This window comes from Dipteris shenzhenensis, chromosome 4, assembly GCF_047967505.1.
Source record: "Dipteris shenzhenensis isolate YYH24624 ecotype China chromosome 4, Dip_SZ_1.0, whole genome shotgun sequence".
Taxonomy (NCBI): domain Eukaryota; kingdom Viridiplantae; phylum Streptophyta; class Polypodiopsida; order Gleicheniales; family Dipteridaceae; genus Dipteris; species Dipteris shenzhenensis.
Window position 1 is genome coordinate 40,312,430 of NC_141599.1, and position 11,973 is coordinate 40,324,402.

An 11,973-nucleotide genomic window follows, 5' to 3' on the forward strand; every position below is an offset into this window, starting at 1 on the left:
CTCGAATCAAGGTGTCAAGCTCATTCAGGTGTCTCAAGGCCAATGATTCTATAGTCACAATCAGCTTGGTAAGCTAATTCATTATCATTCTCACGTCCCCCAAGTCCTTGACGGTCAACAAAGTGGGCAAAATGGCCTCTACCCCTCATAAAATGACTCAGGAGCTCTGCTCGATGTCAATATCTTATGTTTGATCATCTCCATCTGCCAAGTTCTCTACTCCTACCAAGATTATTATTCACATGCTTAAGGCCTTATGACATTCTTGTACTTTTGTGGAAAATGAAAAAATTAATGCTAAGGTGGCATGTGGTCCCTAACATTCTTTTCCAATTTCTCCCACAGAACTAGTGAGCTCTTAAGGCCAATCGTTTTGCAGAAAAGAAGATTTTGTGAAGCATCGAGGGTTGAAAATGACATAAATTCCACATTTACACCAAACGTTATGATATTTAACATGGGAATTAGTTTCCCATAAAAACCCTTCTCCCACAATGTCATTAAAGGTCTACCACCATTTTACCCTTGTTTTGTTTACCCTAAAAACTAATTGTCTACTAACCACATGAGAATTGGTGCAAAATAGATTGAAAGGAAGCTCACACATGGCATTCTACAAGATTGACATGTGTCTCTACTAATGTTTTTTAGTACCGATGTCAAGCTCATGCTTTTTCATTGTTCTATTGAACATTTAGTGGCATAGTGTGATTGCATATTTCCCTCCCCTTCACTCCTTACTCCTTTGAATGCATCTTTGCAACAATGTTGCTACAACACCTTGGCTATGGCAATCTAATCATAGATTAATGTTCTCCTTTGCTTAGTGGTCACAATATATAAAATAGATTGTTCCAACAATCAAGCTATGTTATTCTATTCCAATACGTTACAGCAATGTAGGAACACTTGCTTTTCAGCCTAGAGCTCATGGTTATGCTATATGATGCTGGCTATGGCTACTATGGTGTTGCTATCATTATTTGGCTTTGGTAATAGCAAAGCCCATTTTCTTCCAAGCTACATATTCTTGTGTTGGACGATGAATAAGAATCATTTCTTCACTTAAAATGTTTTCTCTAATGACTTGACAAGGCATGATGTCCTTTGTTTTGGCACAAGAAATTGGATACTTTGCAAGTTGAATATTTCTCAATTCTCTCAAAACTTGAAATATTGCTTACTTTGCAATATTTCAAGTTGAATATTGCTCACTTCTTTCAAAACTTGAAATTCTTTCAAGAGGCTATCTCTATTCTTCTATGGTAGAGATTCTCTCTATTATTCACTTTTACCATGACAAGATTGCTAATCCAAAACTAAATGCATAACCATTGGTGCATCTTTGGTCACTTACACTTCTATCAATATCAATGTATCCAAAGGGTTTAGCTTGTTCAATATTTCTTATTTCAAACCATAACTCATAATTATGTGCCTTTTGTAGTCTAGTGACTAAATATGTCCCCCAGTGAAAAAATAGTGTCTATGATAATGAAATTTATGGGACCCCAAGTGCATATGCTATGTATGGCCATGCGATTGTCAAATGGATCAGACTTCCATTGAACTATTTATATTGATCTGGATTTGTCTTTTGGGATTCGACCTAAGCTAATAATTTCATGTTGGAGTCCATTGGGTTTAGAACTGGTTTGCAATCGTGAAAGGGTTAATTGCTTTAAATCTTTTTGTGTGTATTTTCATCAGCAAGAATAATGCCATGTTCATTTCCATATCTCTATGCCAAGAAGTAAGTTCAAATTTCTCATGTCTTTCATTTCGAATTGTCCTTCAAAGATTAGATTTGCATGTTGAGATAAGCTAACCATTACAATATGTGACGATCACAGTCATCATCAACATAAAGAACAAGGATAATGTCATGTTTTATTTTCTTAATATTAAGAGAAGATGCGTGTCTAATGCTTGAAAATCCATATTGACAAAGTGATTGTGGATTATTTCTTTCATGAAGCATACACTATGCTAATTCTACAATGAGTATGTTCTTCTTTTCTACTACTTCATTGTGCTCTAGAGTATGTCTACATGTTATCGCCTCTTTATTGAACTCGGTGAACTTTGTCAAATTTTCTTTTTGAGGCAGACCTTCCAAATTTGTCATGTAGACCTCTTTGTATAGATAATCATTCTCACATCGATTGAATAAAGTGGCAGATCAATATGAGAAGCAAGAGCAATAACCTTTCTACCTATGGTCGACTTTGCAACTAGGGCAACATTTCTTCATAATCTATTCTATATTCCTATGCATAACCTTTGATAGAATAGGGATCTCATGGGATTGATGGCATCACTTCATAGAATAGACAATATGGATCTCATGGGATTCATATCCCTACTTTAGTGCTTTGAATGTTTTAATTTTGTTAGGGGGGGAAAGAAAGTCTATGAATGTGATGGATCAAGCCACAATCAAAGATGGGATCTTGTTGCCTTCATGGATGTGTGCTCAAGCATGTGGTTGGGCATCCAGTGCACTCATTCATGGAATTTCAAAACCAAGATTAAAGTTCATATCTCCCTTATCAAATTCTCTCCTGAGATTTAGTCCTAACTATTGAGATAAGTTGATCATTAGAATATGTGATAAACATATATAACAACATGAAAATGTCATGTGACCTTTTGTTGATATAAGAAAATGACTAAGCCTAACAATTACAAACTCTTATTGTTGACAAAGTGATTGTGGGTTTGGGCATTCCATGCACAAGGTGCCTACTTTAAACCCTATAAAGTTTTCTTCTATTTGCAAAAGTTTTTTCCTTGAATTTCCATAGCACATTGTGTTATTTAGGTCTCTTCCTCTAGATACCCACCATTAAAAATTTCAGCTTGTCATGTCCATTTGATTAATTAGCTAGTCAAAAAGTGAAACAAGAGCTATAATGTTCTCACATTGTCATCTTTCCAATTGGGGCTCCATAATCTATTCCATATTCTTGTGTATAACCTTTGGCATCTAATGTGGCTTTGTAATTGTCAATTGGCTATCTAGATTGTGTAAAGACAATACATTTCTATAGGTTCTTTTTCTTCATTAAATATGTTGGTGATGTTGTATGATTCTTCATAAGAGCCTTTAACTCTTCATTCTTTTCTTATTATCATTTGGAATTGTTGATGCTCCTATGAAAGATGATGTAGGCTCATCAATTTCTGCAGCTTTGGACATGCATGCTATATATGATTATCTGAGCACTTATTTTTTGCTTGCCTTTACTTTGTTTTGTGATGGCACATTGAATGTTGCTGATGGAGATGGCCAAGAAATTGTATGAGTTGTTGCAATGGAGATACAGTTGATGATGACACTTATATAAGTCTTATTTGATCAAAGTGTAATTATGATGTTATTGATCAATAGTCACACCTCTAGAGATGACACAGCTTAGAAATATACTTTTTAAGTATCACAATTTATAGAAAGTCTTTATGTTGAATCCAATGGAAAGAAAACAAGTACACAAATATGGACTATAGTAGATGTGGGAAAAAGTCATGGCATGCGACAAAATAACTTCAAGGATAGATGGTTATTTTATCATGATTGATCTTCTATCAAGATAAAAATGATTTCCCTTCAGATTTGAGAATTTGATCTCCATACTTTCAAAGCCTTCTTTTATTCTACCCCCTTATCTTTATATTTCTAGTTTTTGAAATGAGATTTGTCACAACCATGTGTAAAAATAAGTTAAAGCTAGAGATGAAACTTGAACAGCACAACCCATATTGCTAAAGTAGTTTACAAGGCACAAGTCGCCATGCATTTCTTAATTGATATAGATATGGCTATCCTCTTGGCTGTGCAAGCACCTTCACAATATTTTGGAAAACACTTAACATATGTGCAAATATGTCTTGTTATGTTCTTTCCTTGATCGAAGTATGAAATTACGTAGAGGTAGGATATTGTTCACATTGGTTGCAATGTAGTCATAGTAGAACCTCAATTTTTGGAATACTTCAATGTCATCACTCACTACGGAATAGTTTCAAGCACATAGTGTGCGTTACAATGTAGTCCCCTAGTTCTAGAGCATTGTTTTTCTTTGTAAGGACTTTCCGCATTATCTTTCCTAGACTCGTGTTCTTTTATAGTTATTGCCACCCTCTTGAAGTGAGGTAGCAAATCATCCAAGTAGTGGGTGAATGACCTTGGGTTTCCTTGGATCCTCGGTGGTGGGAAGAGACATGTCAACATTTTGTAAATATCATGGGACTATAGAGTAGAACCTAATGGTGCTTCTAAGGGTAGAAGTGTTGCAAATTCTTGGAATTGCAAGCTATTTTGTTTAATTGCTCTTAGAAGTGGTGGCATAGGTTAAGGTACTGATGTGCTATTTGTAAAATGGATGAGTGACCATAATCAAGCTATGGAAAATGTGATGATTTGGCGTGTGATTGATGAGTGAGAAGAGAGGAGACTTAGGTATGGCACTCGACTTGCTACATTACAAGAGCATAGTTGAGGAGCCATGGAGTCAAAAGCTAAAGTACACAACCCCGCTTAAAATATAGCCGACATTGAGTTGAACTCATTCATTGTTCAAAAAAAGAATAGGTTGTTCTTCTCTTCATAAAACCACTTTTCTTGACAAGTTCTTCTAATTCCATCCTTGGCTTGGCATTTGCCAAAGTGAACTACAACCTAACATGGCAAAATGATGTTTAAGTTGTACATTTTTTTACTACCCTTTGAACCTCTCCTATAATACATATTTTTATACTTTCAATTTTGGATAGTATAAACTGAAGTATATGTGCATATGCCCGAAAGAGGATTATAAAATGAGCAATGGAGACCTTAACTTGTGTATGAATTTTATTTAAATCCTTCCTAACCTAAGTAGCTAGTCATCTTGTTGTGCAAATTCTCACTCACTTGAGCATTCACCTGTCCTTGACTTTCTCCCTATTCCATCAACACAGCTAGTGCCATGATGCATTGTAACATGATCTTTGTTGGACATCCTACATGCCTTCTATATTATTGCTTTGTGGAGACATTTGGTGAGACACTTTTATTTTTTTCCCTTTAAACCCTAAAAAGTAGAAAGTAGATATCCTACATGCCTTTCATATTGCTTGGTGAGACACATTTATTTTTTCCCCTTTAAACGCTAATCACCTTTTTTACACAATGCTACACTCTTCCTTATCCTCTATTGTCTATCTATACTGTCGTGCAAACATCCCTTGCACCTCTCTCTCTCTTTCTCAAATGTTGGACTTATGAGTGGAACTAATTGAACACTTCAATCATCAACATTCACTTAGGTTTCATCTTTATACAAATCCTTTCACTTCAATTTCAATTTTGTAGGAGGCCTACTAGGAGGATGTAGTAGATGTTGCCTTATTGGGGTTAAAGGAGCGGGGTCTTTGAGAGGGAGCACTTTCATGAAGAAGTAAGCCTTGTAGCATACTCTTCATTGAGGCTCTAGATAGTGGGCTTGGAGGGGGCTCTCTTGCCAAGCTGTGAGTCTAACTTGTCAAGTTGGAAGTGCATGGTAGGCTTGTCCTATCGAAGGGGTGAAGCAATCAAGGGGATCTTCTCAATTGAAAAAACTGAGAGGTAGATGGCAATATATATTGGAGCAAGGATCTACCGTTGCGAAAGCTAAGTAAGAGCAACAACACCATGTATCCATAGTTATCCATAACTAGAACTATAAGCTTTGGTACGAAAAGAAAGTGTGCTTCTATATCATAGTGGCATATTGGCATAGCTTGACAATTGGAGCAATCTTCTCCTATATTGGAAGTCGTGAGCAATGACAAACACTAATAAGTGATCAGACCAATATAGTTGGGATGCACTGTAATAACGGAGAGTATCTTGTGATATTGCCACAGTAGGTAAGTGGAATCTATTCAATTGACTTCTCCATAGAAGGAAGGGAAACATGCAATCACACCACACCACCATATTTACAAAAGAATGATGGAAAACAAGAGCTTGAGCAAAAAACAAGAGTAAAGCCACATGTTAGCCATGTGTGAGCTTCCTTTTAGTCACTTGCCAATCTAGGAATGGCTCAAGTTGAATCCCGCTTCCCTCCTATCACATCAAATCTAAAATCTTGACTTTCAAAGTTTGCAGAACCAAAATTCTCCTTGGCATCGTTGCTCATAGAAAGTCAGATGGTACTCGTTGCTCATAGAAAGTCATATGGTAGCCGGGAATCCCACGTGGTATGGGACATTGACAAGGCGATGCTACATTCCCCTCTCGATTTCCGCTATTGTTTGGAAGACGTGGGTCTAGAGACTTCACATCTCTCTTGTCAAGATTCCTTTTTTTTTTTCGAGAAATAAAAAGAAAAGAGAAATTATTTGCAAGTCAAGATACTCTATAACTATATTAAGATTGCAGCCATACAGAACTCAACGTCCATCTTGCAGTGCTAAAAAACCTGTAGATTCCTAATTTTCCATATGTGGTGAACAACCACAGCTCGTACCCCCATTATCTGGTCCCTAAGAAGGAATACTCATGTGAGCTTTAGCCAACCACCTTTGAATCTACCTCTGGCGCTCTTATCAAGATTCTTTGTGGGAATCTGGCCATGGTAATGAAAATGCGCGCTGGTCGGTAAGCACATCCCCACCCGTCTACCTGTGCAGAGCACAGATGTGACGAGGAATCCTAGTCACAAAAAATTCTCAGGCGACCTAGATGCAGTGCGTCTCGAAGGTATAAGCCAATGAAAATTTGCGGGCAGGTCTCACCCAGGTCCCCCTTTAATGTCTCGACTATGTATCAAAACACGTCCACCCGAAAACAACTGTGGACGGATGGGGCTATTGGGTTGAAATTCTGGCGGATGGAGATTTGGGGGCTTCACTCATCGGTGAGCGGCTGTGAACCCCCCCTAATTTCGCTTACATGGCAAGTTGGGAAGTTCCCAAAATGCCAACGTAGATTTGCTGATGTGGTCTCTCGAATCAAGGACGAAGATTCCTTACAGGAATTCAACCCTGCCCTCATTGTGGTTCCCTGTTTGCGGCTCACTTAGTTCCTCTCTTCATGATGATGAACGTTATGTACAGGAGTAGGGAAAGACCTATGTTATAAGTTCGACACAACCTCAAAGAAACCCAGGCCTATCATGGGCGCCCAGGTGCATGGCCTGGGGTTTTTCCGTAGCACAGATCCGCAATCATACCCATTGGCAGCTCATGTAAGTCAGCAATCAAGTCCTCACCCTCAGATGGCTGCCGGAGTAGAGGTCAATCCAGGTAGAGCTCAAGAACTGTACGAGAAGAGTGGCTGGGAAACCCTCAGCTTAGAGGAGGCACTCACGTCTATGGAACGGATGGCCCAGCCGCCTTCAGTTCAAAACCTTACATGCGTCTTGCATAAGTGCAGAACAAAGAAAAATCTAGCGTATACCAAGCGTTTGTATGCCTATCTGTGCAAAAATGGGCTGGAAGATCATAGATCTCTTGGAAACTACGTAGTTCCTATGTTGGTGCAAGTTGGAAGCATGTCGGATGCACAACAGGTTTTTAATAAGTTGGTTGATCGGAACGAGTATTCTTGGAGTTCTCTCATGTGGGGTTATATAGAATTTGGGGATTCAAAACATGCCCTCAATCTCTACCAGAAAATGCAAGAGGATTTTGTACACCCTACCAAGTATACCTTTGTCACTGTACTGAAGGCTTGTGCTAGGTTGAAAGATGCAGGAAGAGGGCGACAAATACACGTGGAGATAGCGAGAAAGGGGCTGGAGACAGATCTTTTTATTGGCAACATCTTGGTGGATATGTATGCCAAATGTGACTCGCTTGCAGAAGCACGAGAAGCTTTTGACAAGCTGCCAGTTCGAGACCAGGTCTCATGGAATGCTCTGATCGCAGGATATGCCCAGCATGGGCTTGGTGTTGAAGCGCTGAATTGTCTCGTACAGATGCAACTGGACGGACTCTCTCTAGATGCTGTCACATTTGTTTGCAGTTTGAAAGCTTGTGGCAGCATAGGAGCGTTAGACATGGGCCGAGAAATGCACACTGAGATAACTAGAAAGGGGCTGGAAAGAGATCTTGTTGTTGGCACTTCCTTGGTGGATATGTATGCCAAATGTGGCTCGCTTGTGGAAGCACGGGAAGTGTTTGACAAGCTGCCAGTTCGAAACGCGATCTCATGGACTGCACTGATTGCAGGATATGCCGAGCAGGGGCTTGGTGAGGAAGCGCTGAACTGTCTTGAACAGATGCAACTGGAGGGTCTCTCTTCAGATGGTCTCACATTTGCTTCCAGCTTCAAAGCTTGTGGTAGCATAGGAGCGATAGACAAGGGCCGAGAAATACATGCTGAGATAGCCAGAAAGGGGCTGGAAAGAGATGTTGTTGTTGGCAACACCTTGGTGGATATGTATGCCAAATGTGGCTCGCTTCTGGAAGCACAAGAAGCGTTTGACAAGCTGCCAGTCCGAGACCAGGTCTCGTGGACTGCACTGATTGCAGGGTATGTCGAACAGGGGCTTGGTGAGCAAGCGCTGATATGTCTTGAATGGATGCAACTGGAGGGTCTCTCTCCAAATGCTGTCACATTCGTTTGCAGCTTGAAAGCTTGTACCATAGGAGCAATAGACAAGGGCCGAGAAATGCATGCAGAGATCGCGCGAAAAGGACTGGAAAGAGATCTTGCTGTTGGCAACACGTTGGTGGATATGTATGCCAAGTGCGGCTCTCTTGCAGAAGCACAAGAAGCGTTTGACAAGCTGCTGGTTCAAAACGAGGTCTCTTGGAATACACTGATTGCAGGATATGCCGAGCATGGGCTTGGTGAGGAAGTGCTCAACTGTCTTGAACAGATGCAACTAGAGGGTCTCTCTCTAAATGCTGCTGTATTTGTCTGCGGCTTGAAAGCTTGTGGCAACATAGGAGCGATAGACAAGGGCCGCGAAATGCATGCTGAGATAGCCAGAAAGGGGCTGGAAATAGATCTTGCTATTGGTAACACCTTGATGGATATGTATGCCAAATGTGGCTCACTTGCAGAAGCATGGGAAGTGTTTGACAAGTTTCCAGTTCGAGATGAAGTCTCATGGAATGCATTGATCGCAGGATACGCCCAGCATGGAGAAAGTGAAATGGTTTTCCATATGCTTGAGAGGATGAGAGGAGAAGGGATAAAGCCAAATGGTGTCACTTTCTCTATTGTCCTTACTGTATGCAGTCACATGGGTTTAGTGCGTAAGGGCCATAATTATTTCGAGGCCATGAACAGAGACTACGGCATCACTCCAAGTATTGAGCACCACAGTGGCATGGTTGATCTCTTTGGTCGTGCAGGTCAATTGGACAAGGCAGCAGCGATGGTGAAGAAGATGCCTTGCCCTGATCTTGCGGTGTGGCATGCGGTGTTAGGTGCTTGTCAAAAGTGGGGTAATGTGGAGCTTGGAAGACTGGCTTTTGAACATGCAGTGCAGTTGGATGAAAAGAATTCTGCATCTTACGTCTTGATGTCAAACATCTATGCAGATGCTCGGAAGAGAAGAAGGTTGAAAACAAGCATGGAAGAACCCAGCACACAGTTGGTGGGCTGAAAATAGGAACAGTGTCCATTCATTTTCGGTAGGGGATACAAGAGATTCCCAAAGCAAAAATATATATGCAAAGCTAGATCGTTCCATTGTAATGAGGGAGAACAAGTATGTCCCAGATCTGCATTGGGTGTCCATATCTGTTGATGCAAAGAAAGATTTGTTATGTTAGAAGCTGGCTGCCGACACCCTTACATGTTGTCAAGAATCTCTGCGTTTGTAATTAATATCATGCAGCCACTGCACTGATGTCACATGTACAGCAGCAAAGTATACTTGTTATAGATGCAAACCATCCTTGGGGACTATTGGTGACTTTAATGAATCTACAGTGGCCAGTCTTGCTTGAAATGTTCTGCTAGAAGGATGGAAAGATAGGTGAGAAGGGACTTCGGTATTGAAAAAGCTTGGATTCTCTAGGATAGCGGTCAGGAGGTTCCGGATTTCATGGAAATCATGCTACCTGATGGTGCGGTGCTTGCACAACGGTCCTTTCCCCGACTCTTGTTTTATCTGCAAGGAAATGGGTCCTTTTGCACAGAATTGTCTGAAAAAAGCCCAAAACACCATGCTTGTGAGGGGCAAAAAGAATCCCAACACGTAGAAGCATCAAAAGTCCGTACCGGATCTTGCATGCAATATTGAAGCCCCCCCAAGCAACTCAAGTGGTTTGTGAGCGCCAAGATCTTGATGTGGATCCCAAGATTGATGGAGCTATAACGGTTGTGCTCTGGAAGATAGTGGGGAAGAAAGGTAAAGCCGTGGTGGAGCTCTACCATGGAGGGCCCTTCTCGAGTTCTCCAAGGGAAGCTTTGTGGAATTGGAGGTGCGGTCTAGTGTTGTGGGGAGGCATCAGGTCAAGCAATTGGGAAGCACCTTCATATGGGGAACTTAGGAGGAGGCCTCTCTTGAATGCCAGGAGGTTATGCCGAAAGCCAATCACAAGAAGCGGGTCCATGAGGACAAGGTCCCAGGGAAAGTACCCTTGGAAGATGCTAGGCTTAGTGTGAATGAAGAGTGGACTCATGGTGTTTCAAAACAGAACAAGGACGCAGCTAGGAGCAATGGTTCGGGCAAAGAGAACAGGTTCCATTTTCTCTAGGATGTATAGAAGGCCTCATTGAACAGGGTAGTAGGGAGGCTATAGGGATCTCTTTGATCACTTGGAATCTTCGTGGTGGTTGTGATAAAGTGAAGCAGAAGGGATGTGTTATGGCCATGCGGGATAAGAAACCTGATGTAGTGCTTTTGCAGGAAGTTAAGTGCGGGGAGGGTGATAGTCTTTGGTTTTCCTTTTGGTAGCTTGGGTTCGAGGTGTTTGCAAATTTCCCCAATAGGGGAGAACGTGGCTTTGCCATTCTGGTTCACAGCACCTTGGGTGCTAGAGAGCTGTTTATGCACAATGAAGATTGGTTTCATGGCTGTAGTTGTTGTGATTGGGTTCGAGCTTAATGTTGCTAGAATTTATGCCCCAAATTGCCCTCAGGATAGGACTCAGTGTTGGAGTACTTCCAATTCCTCTTTGGTTGCTAGTAATTGGATGCTCGGGGGCAGCTAGAATACGATAGAGGCCCCTGAGGATAGGTCACATGTGGCTAAATCTTATCGAGGTTGGAGCTTGAGTCATGGGAGGATTTATGCTTGAATTAGGGTTTGATCGATTGTGTAGAACTAGATGTTGATGGTTTGGGAGGGTTTTCATGGAATGATAGATGAAAGGGGGATGGGAAGACTTTAGAGCGGCTAGAATTGATAGATTCTATGTTTTAGATGAGGGTGGTGGACGCTTGCTCCTATGGGTGGAAAGTATTCATTGTCAATCGGTCTTTCTGATCATTTCCTAGGTCCTTGTTAGTTTTCCGTGCCAGTGGACAATGGGAGGTACTTTCAAGTTCAATAGAAGGTACCTATCGAATAGAGCATTTTGTAAGGTAATCCTTGCTTCTTGGAAGGAACCTAGGGAAGGGTTGGGTGACCCATGTGAGAAGTGAGATGCAGCCATACATGGAGTACTTACAAGGAATAGATCTTGGGATCACCAGTATGAGCAAAGATGATGGGGTAATAGGCCGAGGAGGCCTTAAGGTTGGCCTTGGATGTGATGCTACGTGATCTGGTTGGTTAAAGTTGAACGAGACTTGCAAGTTGCAATCACGTGAACTCAAGGAAGCTGAGTGTGCAAGCAGACAGCTTTGGTTATCGGTTGTTGGTGATTGCCCTTCTAAGATGTTTTTCTAGTCGATGGTAGTGTTTGCATCAGTTCCTAAGGGCCAATACTTGTGTAGGGACTAAATTGACAAAGATATCTCTCATTGGAGAATTTACGTACATTGAGCAAAAGGCCAACGAATTTAGCGATGAGTTTTGAGTAGCCCACAGTTGAGCT

At 41.2% G+C, this 11,973-nt stretch overlaps 1 protein-coding gene across 1 annotated transcript in view; it reads left to right on the forward strand.

Annotated features, from left to right (window-relative positions):
* The window catches only part of LOC147902856 (pentatricopeptide repeat-containing protein At3g02330, mitochondrial-like), a 64,990-nt gene extending 53,969 nt beyond the window's left edge, over nt 1-11,021 (forward strand). Inside the window, exon 2 of the mRNA XM_087373860.1 lies at nt 7,158-11,021. Coding sequence (XP_087229986.1) covers nt 7,158-9,590 — 2,433 coding nt within the window. The 3' untranslated portion in view covers nt 9,591-11,021. The remainder of the gene's footprint in view (nt 1-7,157) is intronic.
* The last annotated feature ends 952 nt before the right edge of the window (nt 11,022-11,973 follow it).